At 57.1% G+C, this 25,123-nt stretch overlaps 7 protein-coding genes across 11 annotated transcripts; all 7 read left to right on the forward strand.

Annotated features, from left to right (window-relative positions):
* Positions 1-443: 443 nt before the first annotated feature.
* On the forward strand, positions 444-3,095 carry S100A16 (S100 calcium binding protein A16). 4 transcript variants are annotated; one of them, XM_072358451.1, is made up of 4 exons: positions 451-542; positions 658-817; positions 2,213-2,379; positions 2,479-3,095. In XM_072358451.1, exons 3-4 carry the CDS (start codon positions 2,227-2,229, stop codon positions 2,641-2,643), a joined length of 318 nt encoding a protein of 105 aa, XP_072214552.1. In that variant the 5' UTR covers positions 451-542; positions 658-817; positions 2,213-2,226; the 3' UTR covers positions 2,644-3,095. The 4 variants fall into 4 exon arrangements, with proteins under 4 accessions (XP_072214553.1, XP_072214552.1, XP_072214555.1 ...); XM_072358452.1 differs by lacking the exon at positions 658-817 and having other exon boundaries at positions 444-542; XM_072358454.1 differs by lacking the exons at positions 451-542; positions 658-817 and adding an exon at positions 1,711-1,769 and having other exon boundaries at positions 2,479-2,782.
* Positions 3,096-4,650: 1,555 nt separating this feature from the next.
* On the forward strand, positions 4,651-5,590 carry LOC140263441 (protein S100-A4-like). Its single transcript, XM_072358328.1, is given in 4 exon segments — positions 4,651-4,779; positions 4,781-4,795; positions 5,232-5,434; positions 5,572-5,590. Coding segments are annotated over 4 exon segments (366 nt in total).
* A 1,592-nt stretch (positions 5,591-7,182) lies between these two features.
* Positions 7,183-7,943, forward strand: LOC140263480 (protein S100-A4-like). Of its 2 annotated transcripts, none has more exons than XM_072358375.1 (3): positions 7,183-7,233; positions 7,458-7,628; positions 7,704-7,943. In XM_072358375.1, the coding sequence occupies exons 2-3, from the start codon at positions 7,488-7,490 to the stop codon at positions 7,866-7,868; spliced, it is 306 nt and encodes a 101-aa protein (XP_072214476.1). In that variant the 5' UTR covers positions 7,183-7,233; positions 7,458-7,487; the 3' UTR covers positions 7,869-7,943. The 2 variants fall into 2 exon arrangements, with proteins under 2 accessions (XP_072214476.1, XP_072214477.1); XM_072358376.1 differs by having other exon boundaries at positions 7,210-7,233; positions 7,471-7,628; positions 7,704-7,913.
* Positions 7,944-9,128: 1,185 nt separating this feature from the next.
* LOC140263476 (protein S100-A6) lies at positions 9,129-10,445 on the forward strand. The gene is made up of 3 exons (XM_072358371.1): positions 9,129-9,211; positions 9,751-9,903; positions 10,238-10,445. The coding sequence occupies exons 1-3, from the start codon at positions 9,146-9,148 to the stop codon at positions 10,376-10,378; spliced, it is 360 nt and encodes a 119-aa protein (XP_072214472.1). The 5' UTR covers positions 9,129-9,145; the 3' UTR covers positions 10,379-10,445.
* Positions 10,446-12,161: 1,716 nt separating this feature from the next.
* Positions 12,162-12,741, forward strand: LOC140263479 (protein S100-A12-like). The gene is made up of 2 exons (XM_072358374.1): positions 12,162-12,314; positions 12,538-12,741. The coding sequence occupies exons 1-2, from the start codon at positions 12,162-12,164 to the stop codon at positions 12,739-12,741; spliced, it is 357 nt and encodes a 118-aa protein (XP_072214475.1).
* Positions 12,742-15,024: 2,283 nt separating this feature from the next.
* LOC140263478 (protein S100-A12-like) lies at positions 15,025-16,402 on the forward strand. The gene is made up of 2 exons (XM_072358373.1): positions 15,025-15,219; positions 16,238-16,402. Exons 1-2 carry the CDS (start codon positions 15,025-15,027, stop codon positions 16,400-16,402), a joined length of 360 nt encoding a protein of 119 aa, XP_072214474.1.
* A 3,038-nt stretch (positions 16,403-19,440) lies between these two features.
* Positions 19,441-20,821, forward strand: LOC140263477 (protein MRP-126-like). Its single transcript, XM_072358372.1, has 3 exons — positions 19,441-19,529; positions 20,058-20,216; positions 20,495-20,821. Exons 1-3 carry the CDS (start codon positions 19,521-19,523, stop codon positions 20,684-20,686), a joined length of 360 nt encoding a protein of 119 aa, XP_072214473.1. The 5' UTR covers positions 19,441-19,520; the 3' UTR covers positions 20,687-20,821.
* The last annotated feature ends 4,302 nt before the right edge of the window (positions 20,822-25,123 follow it).

Genomic DNA, 25,123 nt, shown 5'->3' on the forward strand with positions numbered 1-25,123 from the left:
GGTGCACAGTGCAGTGTGTTCCCCCTATTGGTGATACACAAGGGTGAAAAGGAGGAAAAATGGGCAAGGAGGAAAAGAAAGGAAAGAGGGATGGAGGAGGAAAGTCAGAATCTCTGCCCTTTGGTGTTGGTGGAGGCACCGGGTTGGTGACACCCGGCCAGGGGGTGCACACCAAACCACTGAGCCATGGGCCACTAAGAGGGCATTCCATGCCCACACGTGGGGTGGGAATAGGTGGGATTCAGCATCTGTGCACACGTGGAAGGGCAGCACGGACCCTTCCTCCATTGGGTTTCCTCCATTGGGTCGGGCCATACCGCCATGGCTGCCATGTTGGCCCTTTGTGTCTCTTGCAGCAGAGGGGAACTCTGCATAGGGACAACACCGTCCAACCCCCATCTCTGCATCCTGTATCTCTTGGTGAGCACTTTTGGTTCCCTAATCCCAGCTGCGAGATCCTCACGTGGTTTCTGTTCCTTCTTTGCTGCTAAGCAGTGCCCCAATGGTGGAGACCCTGAAACCCTTTGGGAGATATCCTGCAGGCAAGTGGCTCTTAACATGCTGCTATGGGGAAGGGATGGGGACCCCGGGGTGCCCCCCCTTTGGGGTGGGCTCAGCAGCCCCACTGCTGTGTGTTGCAATCGGGGCTGCTTCCAGGTGAGTTGGGAACGCCCTTGGACGTCAGGGAGGGGCGGGAGCCTCCTTAAAGCCCTCGGGCCCACGGGATGGGTGCGAGGTGAAGGTGAGCGGACGGCGTTGCTCCCAAGGCTCCGCAGCCAGCAGGAGGACAGACGGACACAGCGGGACAGGTGGACGGGTGAGGCGCTGAGCCCAGCCATGGGTGCTGCAAGGGGGAAAGCTCAGCGGGGGAACGTGTGGCTGCACGTGGGGTGGAAATCCACACCCCCCCCCCCCTTTCCCCTCCTTCCCAAACCCTTTGGCAGCTCTTTGCATGCGGGGTTGGGGGAGCTCAGCACAGGGGGTGTGTGGGACTGTGGGATGGGGCTGCAGGAGGGGGAGAGGAGAGAGAAGGGAATCATGGCGGCAGGAGCATTGCAGGAGATCAGCCCCGTCCCATCTACCCGTGTTTCAATGCAGGGACAACGTCCCCACATCCCAATATGGGATGATGTCCTCCTGTCCCGCTGTGGGATGAGGTCCCCGTGTCCCACAATGTTCTGTGGCTCTTGGGGTGTGTGTTGGGACTGGTGCTGGGAATCAGTGCTGGAACGGAGCAGTGGGGCCCAGTCAGGTCTTTGGTTGGGACTGCTGCAGTCGTGGTGGTGTTTAATGGCCTGCGATGAGATGAGAAAGGAGATGGAGGTTAATGGGGATGTGATGGGGGCTGCAGATCGCAGCAGGACCTGCTGCCAGCACCAATGGCTCCACAAAGGGATGCAGACAGCACACGAGCACACTGAGACATGATGGGGAGCACCCAGTGCCACCACCCCAACATGCCTCCAAACCCTGCGTGGAGCTGAAATGGGGAAGATGGGTGCAAATGTGGGGTGGATTTGAAGCGCGATGGCACCGGGACGGCACTGATTTGCTATAGAATAGGGTGACCCACACCCATCAGAGGTGGCACAAATCAGCACTGCAGGAATCAGCACAGCGCTGTGCCCTGCTCAGCCCCATCCCTGCTCAGGAAAGAGCTGGGACCGGATGGTGTCGTTTCCGTCCCCGCTTGCGCGTATCCTGCTGGGATCCATAGGAAGGGGCTCCATAGATGAATTGGATCCCTCTGGGCACAGCGGACGGACAGGGTAGGACTGTAGGATTAGGGGAACCCGTGGCTCGTGTGGCCCAAACCTATTTTGGGTGACGCCTCAATCGAGAGCCCCGCTGGGGTGTTCCTGAGCCGTGAAGCAAGAGGAGGGACGGCCGGTAATTCCTGCCACTCCCTGCCCCATTCCAACCTAATGAGCTCTGGGAACCGGGGCGCCGCGGTCCGGGCACTGCGGTGCCATAATTACCACCATCCCACGTATGGGGGTGGTTGCCCTGGGGGGGGGGCAGGTGGGGCAAGTCAATGCCATTTGGGGTGATACAGGGCAGCAGGCATTCAACTCTAGGATGGAAAATGCCTCGTGGGGGTCAAAAATGCCTTTTTGGGGTCACGCAATGAGCCGGACACCCATATCCATGCATCCCTATGGGTTTCCCTAAGGAAAAACCCCATCCCTGACACCCCCCCTTCATCCCATAGGTTAACGTGGGGCGATGTCGGAGGGCACAGAGCTGGAGTGGGCCGTCCAGGTGCTGGTGAACAACTTTGATAAGTATTCGAGCCGTTGCTGCTGTCGGAAGCCTCGGCGCATCAGCAAGAAGGATTTCCGCAAGATGCTGAGCCGTGAGCTCAACCACATGCTGACGGTGAGGCTGGGGGTTGGGGGGATGCAGGGATGGCTTTGGGGTCCCCCCCCCCCCACCAATGGGTTCCCGATGTTAATATCTCGCTCTGCCCCCTTGCAGGACACTGGGAACAGGAGAGCGGCCGACAAGCTGATCTGCGACCTGGATGAGAACAAGGATGGGCGCATCAGCTTCGAGGAGTATTGGACCTTGATAGGAGGCATCGCCAGCCCCATCGCCCACATCATCCGCCAGCAGGAGCAGAGCATCAAGTTCACCAAGTAGACAGGCTGGGCTCACCCCCCCCTCCCCAGACCCCGATCTCAGCCCCCGCTGCTCCACGGTCCCTCCCTTTGTGCCCCTCCTGCTCAGGGTATGCAGACCCCACACAGCACAGCGAAGGGGCACGAGGTCACTACGGGGGGGGGGGCTCCTCCTGCCCCATCCCTGCCCTCATCTCCCCCCCCAGAGCTGGGCTGGAAGTGCAGGGAAAGGCTTCCCCCTCATCTAGGACACAAATGCTGTCCGTTCTCAGCTCACCCCAACCAGCACCCCCTGTGCTCTCAGAGCACACTCGAAGTGTTGGGAGTCTCCATGGGGTACCCCCAACTCGCCCCCCCCCAACCCCGACCCCCGGGGCTGGTGATGGTCCCCCCTGCCCACCTCTGGGGCTGGGAGCACCCGGCTAATGGCCGCGGGTTATTTATTGCAGCAATAAAGTTTGGAGGAGCAGCTGGATCACGGTTAGGATGGTGAATGCGGTGGGGATGGGGGTATGGAGGTGGGGGGGGGAGGGGTCCTCTCTGTCCCCTGATGAAGCTCAGCGTGTCACCACGAGGTGTCACCACTGCCCGTGTCCGTGGAGCGCAGCCACGATGCGTCCCAGCACGGAGCCCGATGCGGCTCCCAAAGTGACCCCAGCCCCCAGCCCCCACCTCTGCGTACCCCAATGGGACCCCCAGGCTACAGGGAACACAGAGGTGTCCTCTGAGCTCCCACGTCTCCCAGCACATGGGATGGCAGCAGTTCGGGGTCGGGGAGCTCCCACCCATCCCCAATTCTGCCCCCTCCGTCTCATAACCACGCAGCCCCCCATTTCGCCCCGGGGATCACGGTGGGTTTTATAGGAGGGTGAGGGGGCGACCCGTGGGAGCCGCCTGCGCTGAGTCAGAGCGCAGGAATCCCGTCGGGGCGCGGCGGAGCTGTGACTCAACGAGCTGCTTCGGGGCGGGCGCAGCGCAGCCGCTGCACGGTGCCAGTAAAGGGGGGGGGGGGGGGGGAAGGGAGGCAGAAAGGGGGGGGCACAGACCCTCTTGGGGTCTCTCCTTGGGGACATCAGGACCCCGGTGGGGGGGTCTGTCCATAGTATATTTGGGGTCTGTGAAACCCCCCCCCCCATCCTCAACCTTGGGGATAAACACTGCCGTCATAAACACAGCCCCAAATATCTGAGAGGCTTCAAGAGCTTCAAAGGTGCCCCCCCCCCCCCCCGCCATCTACCCCTCTTCCCCCCAACCCTGCAGGAGGGGTGGGGGGGGGAACAACACCAGAGCTCAGCCACCCCCATCCCTGCACCCAGCCCCAGCAAAGTCCCTACTTGTGGGCCACCACCACTGTCACCCCCACCAGCGCTCAGGCAGGAGGGTGACCAAGGCCAGCAGCCCATAGGTGAGCACAGAGTCAACAGGGCTGCCCTCCACCAGCATGTTTCCCCACTCCCAGCGCAGCTTTGGGGCTGGGAGTGGGCTCAGACCCCCACAAAGCACTCCCCCATGTGCCTAAAGCACACCCAGCCATCAATGCCCACCTTGTGCTGCGCATCTCACTCTGTCTCAGTTCACACCGCAACGACCGCTGCCACCCATCCCTTGGCACTGGTTGGTACTGGGACACTGGAACCACAGCCAGCCACCCAGAGCATGGTGGTTGAGCATGGGACAGGGGCTGCTGCTTGATTTCTGCCCCATCCCCACGCTCTCCCCCCCCCTTCCCCATTAATAACATCACACAGCTCAGTGAGCAAAAATGAGGTGCGGGCGAAACCCAAGGCTGGGAACAGCCCGGGGCGAGGGGCTGCAACCCCAACTGCCCTATAAACACCAGCACACCGTGACAGTGGCACTGACACCTCAACTCCTGCTGCCCCCTGCTCAGCATCAAGCCTGGTGAGTCTCTTTTAACCCTCGATTTACTCCACAGCTTCAACATGGAGAGCAGATTCCGCACCCCAAAAGGTGAGCATCCATCCGGGTGGGTCCCTCATGGTCACCCAGCTGTGTCCCCATGCAGGCAATGATGGCGTGCCCCCTGGAGCAGGCGCTGGCCGTGATGGTCTCCACCTTCCACAAATACTCTGGGAAGGAAGGGGACAAATTCAAGCTGAGCAAAGCGGAGCTGAAGGAGCTGCTCACCAAGGAGCTGCCCTGCTTTTGGCACCGTGAGTGCACATAGGGACACGCCACAGCCTGCTGTGAGCAAAGCAGTGCATGGAGCATTGGGGGGGGGGGGGGCTGCATAGTGCCCTATAGCCCACCTAAAGGATGGACCCCATGCCTGAGGCTGGAGCGGACACAGAGGTGTGGGGTATTGGGATGACATTGGCAGAGCGATGGTCTCATTTCAAAGCTTCTCTTTCTCTCTCCCCCCTTTCCCCTTTTTATTCCTCCTTCTGGCTGTGGTTTGATTGAGGGGGGTGGAACAAAGTGTGCAGCCCAGTGCCTGCTGGCTCCTAAATGCCTCCCTTGGGGGGGGGTAGGGGGATGACAAAGAAAAGATACCTTCTCTTCACTATAAGGATGGAGGGAGTCGGGGCTTCCATCCATCTCCTCATGGGGACAACCCCCACCCCCAAACCTGCTGTGTCCCCCCAATAGAAGCAGATGGATGAGTGGGAGTTCCGACGCCTGATGAACGACCTGGACCACGACAAGGACAGCGAGGTGGACTTTAAGGAGTACGCCTGTTTCCTGGCCTGCGTGGCCATGGGCTACAACGAGTTCTTCCGTGATGCCAAAGGCCCCGCAAGAAGTGATCCCACGCAGCAGCAGCGTGCAATAAGCCCTCCCAGTGCCTCTACGTGTGACTCACGCCTCCCTCTTGTCTGTCTCTCTATGGGATTTTCCACCCTGCAGCCCCCCGAGGGGCTTTTGGAACAGGCTCGGAGCTTTCCTTGGGCTGAACACTGAGATATCTCCCCCTCCTTTCTCCTTTCAGACGTCACTGCTGTCCCTAAGGAGGGGTTGGGGCACACTGAGAGCAGAACACAGAGCCCCCCCCCCCCCCAAACCCCCTGTCCTGCCTCTAACTCAGCATGGGAGTGGGGAACCAAGCAGGAACAGCGCTGTCTATGCAAAGAGCACAGCCAAACCCACACACTGTGCTCTCATAGGGGGGTAGGAAACATTGCTGGGTGCTCAGAGGGAACCTCAGCCCCTGGAGATGAGGATGGACCCACCCTGGGGGGAAGGAAATGACCCCACCCCATTTTGCTGCAGGCAGCTCCCATTACGTGCACTGTAATCACCCAGGTGGGCAGAGCTGGGTTGAGTTGCCATCCCCCCTCCCCGACACCCTCAGCACAGCGAGTCCATATTGGCTCATAGGGAGAACTGAAGCTGCTCCCAGCTGGCCCCAACCCACAGAACACACCTCAGTCTGTTATAGGGCAGAGCATCCACAGCACAGCCCTCAGTGTGACCCCAAACACCATCATGTCCCCAAGTCCTCATGGAGACCCCCCCCTAAATCTCATCACACCCCCAGATCAACCCCCAGATCCTCACGGAGATCCCACATCACCTCACGTCTCCAACCCCCCCATGGAGACCCCAGATCCCTTCACACCCCCAAGCTCTCACAGAGACCCCACATCTCACCACAACCCCAAACCCTTCTGAACACCCCCGCATCCCCCCCATAACCCTTCCCCATCCCCATAACCCTTCCCCCATCCCCATAACCCATCCCCATAACCCATCCCCATCCCCATAACCCATCCCCCATCCCCCATCCTCATAACCCATCCCCATCCCCATAACCCATCCCCATCCCCATAACCCATCCCCATAACCCATAACCCATCCCCATAACCCATCCCCATCCCCATCACCCATAACCCATCCCCGTAACCCATCCCCATAACCCACCCCCATCCCCATCACCCATAACCCATCCCCATCCCCATCCCCATAACCCATAACCCATAACCCATAACCCATAACCCATCACCCATAACCCATCACCCATCCCCATCACCCATCCCCATCCCCATCCCCATCCCCCAGCTCAGCTTCATTTTGCTTGCTTCATTCCCACCCAGGACACTCTCTGTGGTGCTGGTGGGGTTTGATGTCCCCATCCCCCCCTCATCCCATAGCAGCTCTGTGGTCTTCACGCTCTTGGCCACGTGCGGGGCCACGCGGGCACCAAAATAGAGCTGTGTTACACAACGGGGCGTTGGGAACCAGAAATGAATCGCAGGTGGTTTGAGTTAAAACCAGGAAAAAGAAAGGAAAACTCCAACCCCCAACTTGGACCAACGCCGCTGGGGCTCGTGCCACCTCCGAGAGCCCCAAAGGAGCCACCAAATGCTTTGTCCCCCATTCACTTGTGCCCCCCAGCCCAACCCTGCAGGGGCGCTTTGTCCCCCTTTGGACCCAACCCACTCCATGGGCTCAGCTGGGAGGAGGCTCTGGGGGGGGGGAAGCCGGGGCTGCCCGTGGGGGTTCCTCTCCATCTCCATCAGCCAATGCAACATCGGTACCTCCTCATCCATAGGGGGGGTGTTGAAGGGGGGAGGGGGCGAGGCTATAAAGCAGCACGTCCCAGTGCTTTGCTCCCACCCACCCGGCCTGGATCGTTGTGCTCCAGCTCTTGGTGAGTCATTTTGCCCACATTGCTCTGGCCGCCCCCCAGATGCTGTTCCTTCCCCTTGCAAACACTGGAGGCTGTGCTCCCCCTTCTGCCAGCTGCTGCCCACCCTCCCACCCCCCCTAATTCTTCCAGCATTGCTCTATTGGGGCTGCTCACCCAATGCCACTCAGCCCCATTGCTTGGGGAATGGGGGGATGTAATGATGCACAGCTGTGACACTGCACCAGGCTCTGCCCCCAGACCCCCCTGGTGTTCCCATGGCGTGTCCCCTGGAGCAAGCGCTGGCCGTGATGGTCTCCACCTTCCACAAATACTCTGGGAAGGAAGGGAACAAATTCAAGCTGAGCAAAGCGGAGCTGAAGGAGCTGCTCACCAAGGAGCTGCCCAGCTTCATCAGTGTGAGTGAGGTTGGGGGGGAAGGGGCTGGGGTCTCACAAAGACCCTCGGTGCCACCTCTCCATCCCCATGCTTAGAAACGCACGGATGAAGCCGGATTCCAGAAGCTGATGAGCAACTTGGACAGCAATAGGGACAACGAGGTGGACTTCCATGAGTACGCCACCTTCCTGGCCTGCGTGGCCGTGATGTGCAACGACTTCTTCCAGGATTACCCCGATAAAATGCCACGCAAGAAGTGAGCAAAGGGGGTCAGCCAGGCTGCGTCACCCCCCCCGCTGCTGCAATCTGAATGCTCTTCCAATAAAGATTGCTCCAAAACTAGTCCTCTGTGTGCACTGCAAGGGTTCTTTTATGGGGTCAGTGCACTATCATGCATTGGAAGGCTCTATTTCACCTCTGTGTGCACTGCAAGAGGGGTTCTTTTATGGGGTCAGTGCACTATCATGCATTGGGAAGGCTCTATTTCACCTCCTTGTGAGCTTGGCTGGAAGGTGACCCAGAACAGAAAGAGTGGATGTGGGGTCTGGGTTTTGAGGCTCAACTTTTGGGGTCTGGACTTTGGGGTTGGACTTTGGGGTTGGACATTTGGGGTTTGACTTTGGGGTTGGACATTTGGGGTCTGGACTTTGGGGTTGGACATTTGGGGTCTGGACTTTGGGGTTGGACTTTGGGGTTGGACTTTGAGGTCTGGACATTTGGGGTCTGGACTTTGGGGTTGGACTTTGGGGTTGGACATTTGAGGTCTGGACTTTGGGGTCTTGACTTTGGGGTTGGACTTTGGGGTTGGACATTTGGGGTCTGGACTTTGGGGTCTGGACGTTGGGGTTGGACATTTGGGGTCTGGACTTTGGTGTTGGACTTTGGGCTTGGACTTTTGGGTCTAAACTTTGGGGTTGGACATTTGGGGTCTGGACTTTGGTGTTGGACTTTGGGCTTGGACTTTTGGGTCTAAACTTTGGGGTTGGACATTTGGGGTCTGGACTTTGGTGTTGGACTTTGGGCTTGGACTTTTGGGTCTAAACTTTGGGGTTGGACTTTAGGGTCTAAACTTTGGGGCTGCATGTCCACCAGTTCCCATGCACAGGAGCCACCCACAGCCTCATCCCCATGAGTCAGCCCCGCCGGCAGCACCATGCCCTGCTTTTCCTGGTCCATAACTCTCAGGGTTCAACGGTTCTGATGACACCATGATAACGGGGACGGTGAGCAACTTCCAGCCCCCGTTACAAAGCAATTGCTGACCCCACAGCCGGCACCGCAGCCCCACATAGGCAATACCAAAGGGTCCCTCTGGGATGTGCTCAGTGCGGGGGTCGGGTGCTGCCCCCCCTCCCACTGCTCCGTGGGGCACCCAGGACCCATCCCCTATCCCAGTGAACCCCAGGGAGCGGCGTTTCGGTTGCGTTCACACCCGGGGTGGGGTTATGGAATATAGAGGAGTGGCTTCACCTCACCCCTGCACCCATCCACCCCCGACCCCCCCCCCGTGGATGGGAGGACTCAGCCACAGCTATAAATGCGAGGCGGAGCTGCGCACCGCAGCCCTCCCTTCCCCACTCCTGGATCTTATCCTGCTCCAGCGGTAAGTTTCCCTTCCCTCCTTCCCATTTACCCCTTTTCACCAACCCCCTGCGGCTGCCACCGAAGCTCTTTGCTGCTCTCCAGATGTGCAGAGATCCCCGTCCAGATGTGGGGACCCCCTCCCACCCCCAATGGAAGCCAACAGCTTCCTCATGTCCTTTCCCATCTCAGGGCTGGTGAGGCGATGGGGACCGGAGACCCCGCTAAGGTTTCTCCCCATCCGCCCCACTCGTGCCCCCCCCCTGCCCCCCATCCCAGCCCCCCAGCAGCTCCCACAGTCCCGTGGCTGCGTGCGGAGGCGGCGGGCACTGTGCCCTATGAGTCAGCACAGCCACAGCTCTGGTCTGTGCAACGCCCTGGGATGGGGGGGGGGGACATGGAACAACCCCCCACCTTTGGGGCTGTGCTGAGCTGGGACCTCAGGAGCTGTGCCCCCCCAGCACCGGGATAATGGGGGGTTTAGGGACCATGGAGGGTCTGAGGGTTTGAGAGAGTTGGATTGGGGGTTTGGTGGGTGCTGAGCTCTGCTCTGGTTCACAGGCCCAGCTCACAGTCATGGCAGCCCCTTTGGACCAAGCCATTGGACTCCTGGTGGCCACTTTCCACAGGTATTCAGGCAAGGAGGGTGACAAGAACAGCCTGAGCAAGGGCGAGTTGAAGGAGCTGATCCAGAAGGAGTTGACCATCGGGCCGGTGAGTGCCCCGCAGCATTGACAGCAATGCCGCACCAACAGGGAAACACACCCGGAAAATGGGCATGGGACGGGCAGGGTGGGAGGTGACACGAGGTGTGACGTCACCTGGAGGGGGGGGGGTGGCACAGCCCTGCCCCCATACCTGGCCTTGTGGGATGCCTTGTGAACGCTGGTGCTTTGCTGGGGCGGACATGGGTTGGGGACATGCTCATGGCCAGGTCCTGGGGGGCACTTAGGATCCCCCTTTCTGGCTAAGCATGGGGCCACGTTTCCCCCCCCCCCCCCCCCCAGCACATTGATGGTTAATGGCTCTGTGCTGTTTGGGGCTGCAGAAACTGAATGATGCGGAGATCGCGGGGCTGATGGAGGACCTGGACCGCAACAAAGACCAGGAGGTGAACTTCCAAGAGTACGTCTCCTTCCTGGGCGCGTTGGCCATGATCTACAACGAGGCCCTGCTGCAGTGCAAGTAGGGCTGAGCCCTCACCTCCCCCCCTTCCAATGGCCTCTAAGGGGTCCAATAAAACTCTTTTGTAAAGATTTGCAGCTGTGTTTGTGGTCGTTGTGGAACCTCGGAGGAATTAAAGCCTCGGGGATCAGTGGAGCACCTGAGTGCAGCTGTGCTGTGTTCACATTGCAAGGGTTGGGGCCATGCTGTTCCCCCCCCCTCCAAACCCTCAGTCCTTTTGGGTTCTGATTTGGAATTGGTTTTGCATTCAGAACTGGCACGATGCATGATGAACATCCCACCCTGCTGGCCCTGCTCATGCCCTGTGCCCACCCTGCTGTTGTATCCCCATCCCCATTCTACCCCAATGGCAATGGGACAGCAGCACCCAGCAAAGCAGCATTACAGTGGGCAGCAGAGGGCAGCCAGGGGCTCACAGTGTGTGCATGCATGTGTCCCTTCTCACCTGGGACATGGACATATATGGGACAAACCTGTCTCCTCCCACCCCTACGTGGCACCGCCGTGTCCCTTCACACCTCCCCATGTGACACATCTGTGTCCCTTTGCACCTCCCCAGCTGTGCATCCATGCTGCATCCCCACCCGGGTGCAAGTTTGTCCCTGCATCCTGCCCAGCCAGACACGCAATGATTGCCAGTTATTGCAAGAACTGCTGCTCCATTCCCACGCCAGCAGGGACCCCTTTTGCAGGGAGGTGCACGTATCCTGCTCCTCACACAGACTGCTCTTTGTTTCATCATTTTACAAGCCATGCTCCTCCTGGAACCAGTTCCTCCTGGAGAGGGAGGTGTGATGAGGAGCTGTTTCACCACCTCCGTCCTTCCCAGCTCCTAAAATCCCTAATGGGCATCACGGGTTTTTCTGCACTCCCAGGAGCAAGGATAGGGCAAAGGGCTCCAGCACTGCAAGGTGGGGCTGCCCCAGGGGGCTCTCCCCTCCAACACACACAGCGTTCTGCTCCCAGCCCCACAAACCGAGACACTGTGGGGTCTCCACAAGCGGTGACACCACGGTGACCCTGGGAGGAGCAGTTGGCAGTGATTGCCAATGCCAATGCCAACAGTTGCTGTCATCAGGCAGCAATCATTGCTGCTGGGAAGTTCTACCTGGGAGGCTTCCAGCACTCAGCAAGTCCCAATCTGCAAAGGTTTGATGGCTGCTGGGCTGATTGACACGGGATGCTGACCAGGTTGGGATGCATCCCCCAGCAGAACCAAATCTCCATCCAGAACCAAACATCAGGGCAGACACCACATCCCTCTTGGGATGAACCACATCTACAGCGGTAAAAACCACCATCACCCCATGGAGACCCTCGCCCGTAGGCTCCAGCAAAACCCCTCTTTCTTCATCTCCACCAATAACCCCACATGGGGAATCCCCTGCGGCCCCACAGACCTGCTCAGCTGGCTCCATGCAAAGGTCTCCGTTTCCTTGTTTTGCCCCAACGAGTCTGGTGTGTGTCCCTCCCTCCTTACCGCCAGCAGCAGTCGGTTCCTGGAGCTGGGCACGATCCTGGGCGTGCTGCGTGCCTCGTGGTGGCCTTGCACAATTCCTGAGGTTATCACCCCAAAGTTATTCCAGGGTGTCACAAATCGTAGCACAGGGAGGGTATAAAAAGAGCCCTCCCAGCACCGCGCAGCCACCGCCGCTGCCACAATCCTGCTCGCACCGCCGTCGGAGGAACCCCACGACCATCTGTTGGTGAGTGGTCACCCCCCATTGGAGCTCCTGGAGGGCTCTGATTCATCTGTAATGTTTGTCTGGTTTTTATTCCCTAGTGCGATGAAGACCAACCTGGAGCTCGCGCTGGAATGCGCCATCAACATCTACCATCAATACGCCATCCGGTATCCAATGGATGATTACCTGAGCCAGAATGAGTTCTCCGCGTTGCTGAAGGAGAATGCCAAGCCCTTCCTTACCGACACCCTGCCGGTGAGCTGGGCTGCTCAGCATCCATGCGCCTGTGGGAGATCCATGGGTGCTGCTCTCATGGGGCACAGGGGAGCTGAGACCCTCTGAAGGGGATCGGTGGGGTGAACTGGGTAGTGTTGCATGGACTCTCCCCAAAGTGGGGTCAGTGATGGGAAGTGGGGAGCTGGGATGGAGCTGTGGGGTTGTGGGGGGACCCCATGCCCTGACTTGTTTTGTCCTGCAGCCCAAGGCGTCCATTGATGAGTACATCAAGCAGCTCTTTGCCAAGTCTGACAAGAACCACAATGGCCGCCTGAAGTTCACCGAGTTCCTCACCACGCTCAGCCTCATGGCCATCGATGCCCACAACAGGTCCCACAAGAAGCCTGGGCACCATGGCCACGACCATGGACATGGCCACGACCACGACCACAGTCACCACCATTAAGGCTGTTCCTACAGAGCTCCTCCAGCGGCAGCATCTCCCCTGTCTGCCCATGAGCACACAACCAAGGCTGTGCCCTCTGCTTTTGCCTATGACACTGAAATAAATTGTCTTTCTCTGTGCACCAAATCCACCTGTGATGTGTCCTGAACTCTGGGGGTGGGGAGGTAGAGGGGGAGCGGGACATGTGCCATCCCAGCTTGCAGCCATGGGGCAGCAATGGGACATGGGGACACGAGAATGCACAGGGCATCCCCATCCATTGCAGCCATGGAGCAGCAATGGGACATGGGGACATGGGAATGCACAGGGCATCCCCATCCATTGCAGCCATGGGGCAGCAATGGGACATGGGGACACGGGAATGCACAGGGCATCCCCATCCATCCCTGAGTGGGAGCAGAGCTGCACACAGCTCATGCTGGGCTGGTTCATGTGGTAGCACTGCCGTGTCCTGCAATGCCCAAACCCCAGCAGGTCCCCACCAGCTCCCCAAGCTCCTTGCACAGCAGTGCTTGGACCCTGCACCCCACACCTCAGCACTGTGTGTCCTGAGCAGCCCCTCCTGCCCCAGTCTGTGATCTCTGGGTGCTGCTGAGACCCAACTCAGCTGGTGACCCTGAGGTGGAGGCGATGCTTTTGCAGCCCACAAAGCAAGCAGCACTTTCCTGCAAGCCACAATGCAGCAGAGAGACAACAAATGATACAGAGGGGCTCTGGGGGGTGCAGTGCTGCACGGTGCAGCCTCATGCTTTGTCCGTGCAGGGTGGCAGCTCCTTGCAGTCCAGCAGGTCCATGTGGCACGGCCTGCTCATGGGGACCTGATCCAAAAGCAGGATGGAGCTGTGCATTGGTGGGCAGCCATGCATGGAGAGGGGACCCTCAGGTTCAGGGGTGGGGGTGGGGGAGCTTGGCAGCACCAAGTTGGGGAAGGAAGCGTGGGGCCGTGTGGTTGTTTGCATCCAGGGACGCCAGTCGTCGCTCTCCGACACCACAATTCAGCCACTGGGGAGTAACTCTTGTCCCCCATTTGGTTGCTGTCCCCATCCAGGACATCACTGCAGGTGTGAGGAGCATCACTGGGGTGGGTGGGAGCACCAGCAGCCCTGCCCTGAGGGGACACAGCAAACACCACCCAACTGACTGTTGATGATGACAGGTAGGGAATGAGGATGCAATTTGGGACTGCTGAGAAGCCCTAATGACAGAAGGAGGAGAAAGAAACAATAAAGTGAGTCAGGGATACCGGAATAAAACAAATCATGCAACAGATCTGATTACTGCTCCCGGCTGCGAGAAGCGCCCTCCGAAAGCACCTTTTGTTTTTGTATCCCCACCTCTTCCCGGAACCTCCTGTCTAATTTTATATCTTCTCATTATCTTCATCCTTTCAGGACCTGTTGCTGTTGCAAAACCCCCAGTTGAAGTTCAGGGCAATATAGACCATGACCTTGGGTTGGTTTTTCCTTCCTTGAGCTCAGTTTCCTCCAAAGAACACAAGGGAAGGTCTGGTGCCAGTGATGTGAAAGTAGCAAATAGTGGAAAAATCACCCGGAAACAGCAAGAGAGAATGAAGAGCGCTGCCACTCTGATGCATGCAGGTTGGCAGACGGGTTAATGAGACATGTTCTAAAGCACGTCTGCCCACACCAACATAGCAGGAAGGTGGTCACACTGGATATCCCACCTTCCTGCTATGTTGGTGTGGGAGAGGGTAGAACGCTCAGCACGTTGCCAAACCTGCAGCATCAGCGTGGCAGGCTCTTCATTTCTCTTGATGTTTCCCCATTCTTTGTTCCCCGCTTGGATGTGGCAGGACAGCATTTCTGAAGCCCGGTGGGTGCAACCAGGAACAGAGATGGGGACGGTTTTCGAGGTCCCACCTCGCAATTTCTAGGTGCGGGAAATGCTAATTCAAGCTGTTGCTTGCACCAGGTGTGTCACCGCCTCTGACGAAAGAGATCCTCGGATGGATATAAAGAGCCATCCAGGTGCTGGGATCACTTACAACAGACCCATCCTCTTCTAAACCTCCTCGCAGACAAAAGGTGAGTGACACTGCAGGGATTCCCGCAGCATAGGAGGATGAGGGTGAAGTATCACGCTTGTGTTGTTCTGGAGCCTTTGGGTTAGCATCACTTAGTGGCATTTCTGTGCTACTTTTAGGGATGGAGATGTTTCTGCTTTGGGGTGAGAGCTGCATCATCTGGGGTGCCTGGCAGCGCGATGTGGGGTGCTTGGCTTTGTCCCCTGATGGCCCCGAGCTCTTTCTGCAGGTATCCCACCATGTCCACGCACAGCACCACCCCAAAGGCCGAGGAGCAGCAATTCCCAGGGAACGACAGTCTGGAAAAGGCCCTGGAAGCCATTGTGAACATCTACCACCAGTACAGCATCCGTAAGGGTCATCAGGACCTCCTCAACTTCAATGAATTCCAAACGCTGCTGACTGAGATGGCACCCAACTTCCTGAAAGTCTGTGTGAGTGTCCTGGAGTGGGACGGGGGGGGGGAGGGGAAGGCAAAGCTGAGCTGATCCTGGGGGGGCACTGGTGGGAATGGGGTGCAAACATCCCTGAAGGGCTGTGGTCCGTCAGACCCGGCGCAGCTGAGCAACTGTGGGACCACCTATGCTCATAGAATGGCTTGGGTTGGATCCACTGCAGAATATCTTGGGTTAGAAGGGTCCTTAAAGGTCATGGAACTGTAGAATGCCTTGGGTTAGAAGGGTCCTTAAAGGTCATAGAACTGTAGAACGCCTTGGGTTGGAAGGGTCCTTAAAGGTCATAGAACAGTAGAATGCCCTGGGTTAGAAGGGTCCTTAAAGATTCTAGAACAGTAGAACGCCCTGGGTTGGAAGGACCCTTAAAGGTCATGGAACTGTAGAATGCCTTGGGTTGGAAGGGTCCTTAAAGGTCATAGAACAGTGGAATGCCTTGGGTTGGAAGGGTCCTTAAAGGTCATAGAACAGTAGAACGCCTTGGGTTGGAAGGGTCCTTAAAGGTCATAGAACAGTAGAATGCCTTGGGTTGGAAGGGTCCTGATGGGTCATAGAAGGTCCTTAAAGGTCATGGAACAGTAGAATGCCTTGGGTTGGAAGGGTCCTTAAAGGTCATAGAACAGTAGAATGCCCTGGGTTGGAAGGACCCTTAAAGGTCATGGAACTGTAGAACTCCCTGGGTTGGAAGGGTCCTGAAAGGTCATAGAACCATGGAACTGTTGGGTCGGAAGGGAGCTCACATCCTCCCCAGGCCCACCCTTGTTATGAACTGGGTGCCCCCCAGCTCAGGCTGACCTGAGCTCCATCCATGCCTTCAGGGACCTCCAGGGATGGGACAATCCCACATAAGGCAAGACCCATCCTCCTTGGAAAGAGAAAACCCCAATGATCCCAAATGCTCCTCCTTCTCAGCAACGAAAGGAACAGGGTGGGGGTGGTGCCCACCAGTGGGCACACAGCCTGGAGAGGGGCACTGACCCTCACTCTATCCCCCCTGCAGGGCAGGAACCATCCTGGGTACCTGAAGAAGCTCTTTGAGGAGACAGATCTGAACAAGGACAAGGAGCTGACGTTCGAGGAGTTCACCGTCGTGCTGGCCAAGGTGACCGACGATGCGCATCGCCTCATGCATAATGAAGACAGATGTAAGCCAGATAGCAACTGAACTACCCCACACCACAGAGCCGGGCTCTGGGGAAGGACCCAAAGGGGTCTGCATGTAGGAATGGGGTTCTGGCTGAATCCTGCCCGCTTGGGTCACATATAAGATAATAAAGCATCGCCTAAATCTCTCTGAGTCCTTCCTATCTCTGTGCTCCCTTCTCAGGGTTGAGGAAATGGGGACCGGTTGTGGGAGAAGTGTTTGCCTGAATGAGGGACCCCAAAAACCCATGAAGGGAGAAGCTTGTGACATCTGTGGTGGGTGGGCATCAGTTGGGTCACTCATGGCAAAGGGCAATGGGAGGAAAACTGGAGGCACCTCTGGTCCATCCCCCTGCCCATCAGCGACCCCCAGAGAGGTTCACCACCTCCAGAAGAGCATAAAGATCTCTGAGGAGTCCACCACCTCTCTGGGCAGCCCATCCCAATGCTGTCACCATTGGATGAAGTTCTTCCCACCTCTCACACCAACCCCTGTGTCTCAATTTATGTCCTGTCCTGGCACCAGGCACCGCTGGGAAGAGGCTGGTGATGCTTGGGGTTAATGTTAGGGTTAGAACCAGGGGGGGGTCCAGGATAGGGTTAATGTTAGGGTTAGGGCCAGGGGGCTCTGGGATAGGGTTAGTGTTAGGGTTAGCATTTAGGCTGGGGGGCTCAGGATTAGGGTTAATATTAGGGTTAGGGGACTCAGGTCAGCAGTTTGTGCCCCCCTAGGCAGCAGCAATGAGTGGCTGCAGCTGTGGGCATCTCAGACAGACCCAGCCCCCACCACAGACCCCTTCCTGCTTAGGGTCTGTAGGACGTCCTGACTTGGAAGGGGCCTTAAAGATCTGCTTTGCTCAGCACATCCAGCTGATTTCACCACCCTAAAACCACATCTAGCAACCAGGACCTACTTCCTTCCCAATCTCATGTTAAATCTTCCATGAAATGCAGCAGCACGAACCCCGCCTTGCCCTCCTCTAGCTGCAAGTCAGCTCATTCTGCTCATAAATGTGTTTGGAAAGCACTTCAGCAAACACTGCCAAGTATGGGTTGCCCGGTCAGGGCTCGACTCCTGCAGACACAGCTGGTCCTGCTCACCCTGAACCAGCTCCTCTGTGCTGTGCACTGCCTGCTCCCACTCCCTGCCCCACAGCAATGCTTGCTCAATGCTGCAGCCTCAGGGCTGGGATTGCAGCTCACGGTGGCACACAGTGCATGGGTGTGACGGGGCTGGGAGGCTCTGCTGCATAGAAAGACCTGTTGAGCCCCGTGAGATGATGTACCATCTCCTTCCCAGGACCCCAAAGTTGTACCTGGTCTCATGTTAAAGGCTACATTGAGTGAGTGACTGACAGATGATGATATGGGGGATCATTGCTGCTGCCTGGTGGGCACAACTGAGCATCCAGCTGCTGTCCTGAGCCCCTCAGCCCAAACCCTAATCCTAATTTTAACCCCAGCCCTAATCTTGAACCCCCTGGCCTTAAACCTAATGATAATCTTAACCCTAATCCTGAGCCCCATAGCCCTAATCCTAAACCTAACCCTAACCTTAGCCCAAACCCTAACAGTAACCCTAACCTCAGCCCTAACCCTGAGCCCCCCAGCCCCAGCTGTAACCCTAATGTTAACCCTAATTCTAACAGTAACCCTAGCCTTAAGCCTAACTCTAACCTTAACCCTAACCCTGAGCCCCCTAACCCCAATCCTGAACCCCCTGGACCTAATCCTAACTCCAACTTCAAGCCCTCTAACTCTAACCCTAACCTTAACCCTAACCCTGAGCCCCCTGGCCCTAATTCTAACCCTAAGCTTGACCCAAACCCTAACCCTAAACCCCCTGGCCCTAACCCTAACCACGTCCCTAACCCTGACCCTAAACCCCCTAGTCCTAACCATAACCCTGAGCCCCCTAACCCTAACCCTGAACCTCCTAACCCTAACCCCCCTGGCCCTAACCCTAACCCTGAACCCTCTGGCCTCAACCCTGAGCCCTCCACCCCACGCTGTACCCTCAGCCCATCCTCTCCCCCACCCCACGTCAGGATGATACAATGGCCAAAGCTCCATTTCCTGAAATTGCCACCAAATTCTGCAACCCAGCGGATGGTCCCCAACGTTGTGAAACATCCCAAACCTTCCCTGGTTGTTACGTGCACCGGAGCATCACGTTGTGAAACGCAGACCTCCATGGCAATGAGGGCAAGGCTGTGTCCCCCCCCCCCCCCCCAACCCCCCCCCCAGCAGCTCCTGGCACTGCTGCCCCATGGCTGCTCATTAGTGGCCTCACTTTGGCCCTCATTTGGCATTGGAGATGGGCGCCGTGCTCAGCAGGTTGGACGGATCCCAGCCAAACCAGCTGAATCAGCCCGAGGGGATGGAAGGGGGGGGGGGGGGGGGGGACGGGGACGACAGGGGAACGGGCTGTCATAAAGCTGCACTGGAAAATCCTGTTTTGCTCTTTGCTGCTCTCAACTGCACCTGGCCTCTGTAGCACCCGCAGTCAATAAGGCACAATGGCACCCAAGGAGGACGTGCATTAAAACAACAAGAAAGCCAAAATCCACCTTGCAGCCTTTTCAGCCTCACCCAACCCCCTGGGGCAAAACTGGGGTGGGGTGAAACAGACCCATCGAGCCCCATTTGGAGCCGTGCAGGGGTGGGAAGGTGCCTTTCCTGGAGAGCTGTTTGCTGTAGGCAGGGGACAGTCCCTGTGTCACACAGCCAGCCCTATTGGTGTGCAGCAATGGGATGCTTCTGGATGCACCAGGTATAGCAGGACAGCAGGGTGAGGTGGAGAAGCGTCCCTGCAGAGGGGAATAAAGCAGAAAGGAAGCTGCTAAAATGGATGGACTTCTTAAGGATGGCCCTGGTGGTCAAGGGGAGCTGGCTATGGGGACACAACCACCTCCCTGCCATGCAGAGAGCATTGCAGGAAAAGCCACAGAGACCCCTTTTAAGGAACTACCCCCAAGCCTTAAGCAACACACCGCGATGTCATGACGATGGACCGTAATGGGATGAAACAAGAGGCATTTCACAAGCAGGGGATGGGGCCGGCAGGCAGCCTTATAAGACAGGTTGCGCTCCAGGCCAGCCACAGTTCAACCTGAGACGGTCATCGCTGCTTCATCAACATGAGCAAGGCAAGTCAAGGGGGAAAAGGGGGGTTCTAAGGTCTCCGTGCTCTTTTCCAGGTGCAGGTTGAGCCAGCAGATGGATGGGGATCCTCTGCTTGTCCTGTGAGCCTCAACACATCCCAGCAGAGAGCTGAGCGCTGATGGAGATGGGCATGGAGTGCAGCCCATGGGGAGAGATGTCTCCTCCTGGAAAGAGCTGCCTGCAGCATGGGATGGCCACCGAGGGGCTCGTGGGTGTCAGATCTCAGGCTCAGCACCTGCAGTGCCACAGGGGCGTTGTGGGAGCCTTGCCCCTTCTGGTGGGGGGAAATCAGCTCTTAGACATTATGTTCTACTGTACAAGGCAGAGCCAAGGCTGTAAGACTCTTCCAGGCTTCCTTGGCTTGCAGCTTACCTAAGCAAACAGCTCAAATTTAGCCTCAAAACGGAATGACTAAGGGTCAGGCTGCATCCCCACCTGCCTGCAGGGAGCCGTGTTGATGTGCAGACACCTGCTGCAATCCTGACCTTGTTCTGTGCCTCTGTCTCTCCCAGGGCTGTCAGACCCAGGGGCCGCTCTCCGAGCTGGAGAAAGCCATGGATGTCATCATCGATGTCTTCCACCAGTACTCGAGACGGGAGGGGGACAATGACACCCTGACCAAGAAGGAGCTGAAGCTTCTGATTGACAAGCAGCTTGCCAACTACCTGAAGGTGAGCAGAGCTGGGGGAGGAGGTTTCTTGCTCCCCATGATGGGAGGGAGTTGGGTTGGATCCCACTGGTTCCTATCAGCTCATGTGCCCTAAGGAGCAAATCCAGCCCAACAGCCCCCTCCTGCTCCAGCTCTCCCCATCCAGCAGCCACTATGAGGTGCTATAAGGGCAGCCTTCCTGGAGCAGCAGTTGGGATCTCCAGCAGCCTAGAAGGGCCTTGACAAGGCTGGGGGACCTCGAGGCTGTGACCAATGGCACTTCTGTCTCTTCTCCCGCAGCACGTGAAGAATCAGGTCTCTATCGACCAGATCTTCAAGGATCTCGATAGCAACAAGGACCAGCAGCTGAGCTTTGGGGAAGTGATGCTCCTGATCATCCGGGTGATCGTCGCAACCCACGAGCACCTCCACTTCTGTGAGGACCATCAGCACCAGCAACAACACCAACACCAGCATCAGCACAACCACTGAGAAGGGCTGTGCTTGGCAGCACACCCAGAGCTCTGAGCTCCTGCTCCCCCCTCCCAACCCTCTGCTCCCCCCTCCCAACCCTCTGCTCCTCCAACCCTTCGAGTCTGATGGTTTTGCTGCCAAATAAAGATTTGCCCCAAGGTTGTCAAAACTTTCTTGTTTCTGCCTCTTTTTTCCCCCCTCACCTTTTTCTCCCCCTCCAGCATGGCTTCAAACCAAGAAGGTCAGACTTGCATGCAGGCTCCCAGATGCGAGATGAGCTTCTGGAAGAGCAGTGCTCATTGCAGCAGGGTTCACAGCAACCCTTGCAGTGTTCTCTATAGGTCAAAGCAGACCACGGAATCTATCCAACCTCCTCTTTTTCAGCTGAGAATAAACTACTTTGGGGATGCTCTGTGTCCTCAAAGCAGGCTGCAATGGTGGGTGACAGAGATGGGGAAGAACCTTTTTTAGGGCTCTTTGGCCACACAACCCCAGTGCTTGGCTTGTAACATCTCAGGTTTGCACGGAGGCAGCTATGAATGGCTGCTTTCAGGGGGTTGGAAATGCCTGAGATGCCACAAAGCTTCTGATTTGAAAGGCTGATTTGCAAATGCCTTTCAGGGGGGGGGGGAGGGGGGAGAAAATAAAGGAACAGTTGTGATTTCCTAAGGGTGAATGGAAGCCCTGAAATCGCTCTGCTTGGTGAGGAAACTTACCATCAGCTTCCCCAAAGCAGCAGCAGCAGCAGCAGCCCTGGGGTAACACAAGACTGCTCCAAGTTTGCTTCACAGCTGCTGGTCAGGTTGCTTCAGTTTCCTTTAGGGTTGCTTTTGCCATATGAAACGTGTCTGACACCTTCCTACGAGGTAATACCTGATGGGGTGAACATGGGATCCGCTCAGCTCTGCACACAGGGTTGGGTGTCCCAATGGAGCTGTGCCCTGCAACCAAAAATGAGCCGTGCATCCCAAGCTGGGATCCTATAGCACTGTAGGGTCTAAGCTGGGTCACACACCCCATCCTATAGCACTGTAGGGTCTCCATAGCAGATGCAATCCCACATTCAGGGGGCGAGCAGAGCTGGTTTTCCCTGCCACCCCCCTGCTGCAATGCATCCCAGAGCAGATGCATCCAGGATGCGCCCACGTCAGGATGGAGCTGTCACGGTTGCAGCAGTTGGGTTTTATAGGAGCTCCAGGTCCGAAGCACACAAACCTGGTTGTTGGGCAGTGCTGGCTGACCCTGCCCCTCCCTCCAGGATCCAAGCAGGAAGCAGCGATGAGCAACAGGATATTTGCCAACACGGCGGGGCTCTGAGCTGCCCCGTGCTGCGGGTTTGCTGCTGTGTCACCGCTGGGGCTGCGACAATAGGATGCGGAGAACAAAACTCCTGCTGCTCTGAGCACAGCGGGACCCGAGCATCGATGTGGGGCTGCAAAAGAGCTGAGGCGACCACCGAGCCCTGCTATGACAGAGAGCTCCCCAAACGCATCCCGCAGCGCTCCCAGATGGAGAGGAAACCAAAGCAACCCAAGGGAGGTGTTGGATACCCGCAGCCAAAGCGCATCCCACATTGCACGCTTGGGCTGAGCAATGTCAGGGCAGCCCATGGCATTCCATCAGGGCCACGTTGCCCCTTCCAGGGATGGGGACAGCAACCGAGTCCCAAAGCCCCATTGCTGGGGGAGCATCTCTGCATCAATACGGGGCAGGAGGAAGCAGGGGAGCAGCTCCAGGCTTGTGGGTTCATCCCAGGTTGTCCTATGGAAGCGTTCGAAGGATGAGACGCTTTGTGACAGAGCCCTGCTGCCACCTGGTGGCACCGGCAACCCCTCCTCGAAGGAGACAAAAAGGAGATGAAGCCTTTATAAGGACATGAAGCCTTTATAACAGCCCCAAAATGAGGAGATGGGACCCAGCTGGGGCAGAGCTGTGTGTGTGTCCCCCCCACCTCCACACACACCTCCAGCTGGGACCTACCCAAGCATCCCCCCCCATGCGACCATCACAGAACCAGGGATCAGCTGATGCTGGAGGAGACCTCTGGTTCCAATCCCCTGCTCCAGTGTGGCCAACAAGAGCAGCTCTGTGGCCTCTTGGGGCACCTGCACAGCACCGAGCACTGCCCAGTGCTCCCAATGCATCCCCATTGCACCCTATCCTAACAGCAGCAAACACAACCAAGCTCTGCCCCCACTCACCTCCCTGCAGGGATTTATGGCCATAAGGTGGGACCCCCCTGAGTTCCCCACCTTACACCAAGCAGCTCCATATTGACAGAACTCAGGGGCTTTTTTTCAGCCTGAATGATTCCATCTTGCATCTGATAACTCCATTTCCTCCCCACGTGAACCTGTATATTACCACCCTGAGCTGTTTCCTGAACGCAGCAATTTGCTGCTGCAGCTGTCAGCCTTTCCAAGCTGCAATTCATTTCTGCTCCTGATGCAACCCCACGTGCCAGTGACACAACAACACGCTCCCTTGACGTTCCTAGATTGCTGTCAGGTTATGGGAAGGCCATCAGAAGGGGGAACTATAAGAAGTGATCTGAGCAACCCGATCCAGCTGCATGAGTCCCCATTCATTAATGGAACTGGACCAGGTGGCCTTGATGAGCTTCACCCAACTCAAACGATCCTAAAGATAAACCCCCCATTCCCCTAAATCCCAATGGGGAGTTCCTTGTGAATGGAAAGAATTACGTGTCAAAAGAAGAAGGGCTGAGATCATCCACATTCATCTGACATAGATCAAGTGCATTAATAACCCCCTTGGCATCGGGCGGCGGTGTCTCATGCTCAAAATAACCCTTTTGGAGGGCTATAAAACCCACTCAGCCCAGTCTTCTCCATTCATTGCCCCTTCCTGACACTCCTCCTGTTGCTGTAGAGGTAAGTCTGTGGGCACAGGGCAGCAGGGATGGGGGGGGGGAAGGATGAAGGTGGGGGGGGGGAAGGATGAAGGTGGGGGGGGGGAAGGACGAAGGTGGGGGAAGGACGAAGGTGGGGGAAGGACGGACGAAGGTGGGGAAGGACGGACGAAGGTGGGGGAAGGAAGGACGAAGGTGGGGGAAGGAAGGACGAAGGGGGGGAAGGAAGGACGAAGGGGGGGAAGGAAGGACGAAGGGGGGAAGGGGGGAAGGAAGGAAAGAAGGATGAAGGGGGGAAGGAAGGAAAGAAGGATGAAGGGGGGGAAGGAAGGAAGAAGGATGAAGGGGGAAGGAAGGAAAGAAGGAAGGATGAAGGGGGGGAAGGAAGGAAGGAAGGAAGGAAGACGAAGGGGGGAAGGAAGGAAGGAAGGACGAAGGGGGGAAGGAAGGAAGGAAGGACGAAGGGGGGGAAGGAAGGAAGGAAGGACGAAGGGGGGGAAGGAAGGAAGAAGGAAGGACGAAGGGGGGGAAGGAAGGATGGGCTGCTAACAGTATCCATGTGCTGCATCAGGGTGATGGGTGGTAAATGGGTTTGGAAAGAGGCTGGTGGGTCTCACTGTGTTGGCCTGGGGGTTTGCTTATGCTGGGATGGGTAAAGAAAGCCCAGAGAGTGAGGCAGAACTGAGGGGGTGTTTGGGATGGATTGGGAAGATACAGAATGAAAGAGTCAGTGGGGGGGGGGGGGGGATAAAGGTGGAAGGGGGTGAAGAGAGAGAAGGGAGGAAAGAGAATAGATGGGAAATGCACCAGGGTTTCCTCTTATCAGAGCCATCTTTTGCTCCAGGCAGCTTTACTGACGCTCAGAAGAAATGGGTTCCAGCCAGTCTGCCACAACCAGAAACCCTCCTGCCACAGCTCCCACTCCTGCAATGACTCGGGGTCCTCCTGCCATTCCAGCAACCAGAACGTCCCTGAACCTGTGTACCCCTGTGAGACGCCATGCAACCCTCCAGCACAGACCTACCATGCACACACACAGTACTACTCCCACCGGTGCAGACCTCCTGCCCTCAAAGCACCAGCACAGCCTACAAGCATCCACCACAATGCCCCAAGTTCTAACAGCAGGATCTAGCTGTGCACCCAGCTCTGCAAGCCCTGAACACCTCCCTGCTTAATGCACGGACCTCATCCTCAGTGCTCAATCCTTCCCAGCTGTGATGCTTCTCCATGAGCATTCAAAGCAAGTTGGAGGGCAATGCAATATTGGGTGCAGCGCCTCTGGTTCGTTATTTGAGTCCTTTCTGCCCATGCAATGTTTGCTGCCAGCAGTTTCCTTCTTGCTTTGCTGCTCCCATCTTCAGCCAGGAAATAAAAGCTGCGTTTCAAGCAATCTGGAGGCATTTGGTTGCTACTCTGAATTATTCACCCCCATTAAACCCCTTTTTCTTGCCCCCCACCCACATTAAACCCCTTTTCTTGCCCCCCCAACCCCATTAAACACCTTTTTCTTGCCCCCACCCATATTAAACCCACTTTATCTTGCCCCCCACCCCATTAAACCCATTTTTTCTCGCCCCCCA

The sequence above is a fragment of the Excalfactoria chinensis genome, chromosome 31 (genome assembly GCF_039878825.1).
Source record: "Excalfactoria chinensis isolate bCotChi1 chromosome 31, bCotChi1.hap2, whole genome shotgun sequence".
In the NCBI taxonomy this organism is placed as follows: Eukaryota; Metazoa; Chordata; class Aves; order Galliformes; family Phasianidae; genus Excalfactoria; species Excalfactoria chinensis.

Coding starts and splice junctions, on each gene's coding strand:
- LOC140263479 (XM_072358374.1), top strand. CDS start 12,162: ATGAAGACCAACCTGGAGCTCGCGCTGGAATGCGCCATCAACATCTAC. Junction 12,315..12,537: donor TCCTTACCGACACCCTGCCG/GTGAGCTGGGCT, acceptor TTTGTCCTGCAG/CCCAAGGCGTCCATTGATGA.
- S100A16 (XM_072358452.1), top strand. CDS start 2,227: ATGTCGGAGGGCACAGAGCTGGAGTGGGCCGTCCAGGTGCTGGTGAAC. Junction 2,380..2,478: donor AGCTCAACCACATGCTGACG/GTGAGGCTGGGG, acceptor GCCCCCTTGCAG/GACACTGGGAACAGGAGAGC.
- LOC140263480 (XM_072358375.1), top strand. CDS start 7,488: ATGGCGTGTCCCCTGGAGCAAGCGCTGGCCGTGATGGTCTCCACCTTC. Junction 7,629..7,703: donor AGCTGCCCAGCTTCATCAGT/GTGAGTGAGGTT, acceptor CCCCATGCTTAG/AAACGCACGGATGAAGCCGG.
- LOC140263478 (XM_072358373.1), top strand. CDS start 15,025: ATGTCCACGCACAGCACCACCCCAAAGGCCGAGGAGCAGCAATTCCCA. Junction 15,220..16,237: donor CCAACTTCCTGAAAGTCTGT/GTGAGTGTCCTG, acceptor TCCCCCCTGCAG/GGCAGGAACCATCCTGGGTA.
- LOC140263476 (XM_072358371.1), top strand. CDS start 9,146: ATGCGAGGCGGAGCTGCGCACCGCAGCCCTCCCTTCCCCACTCCTGGA. Junction 9,212..9,750: donor GATCTTATCCTGCTCCAGCG/GTAAGTTTCCCT, acceptor TCTGGTTCACAG/GCCCAGCTCACAGTCATGGC. Junction 9,904..10,237: donor AGGAGTTGACCATCGGGCCG/GTGAGTGCCCCG, acceptor TTGGGGCTGCAG/AAACTGAATGATGCGGAGAT.
- LOC140263477 (XM_072358372.1), top strand. Junction 20,217..20,494: donor AGCTTGCCAACTACCTGAAG/GTGAGCAGAGCT, acceptor CTTCTCCCGCAG/CACGTGAAGAATCAGGTCTC.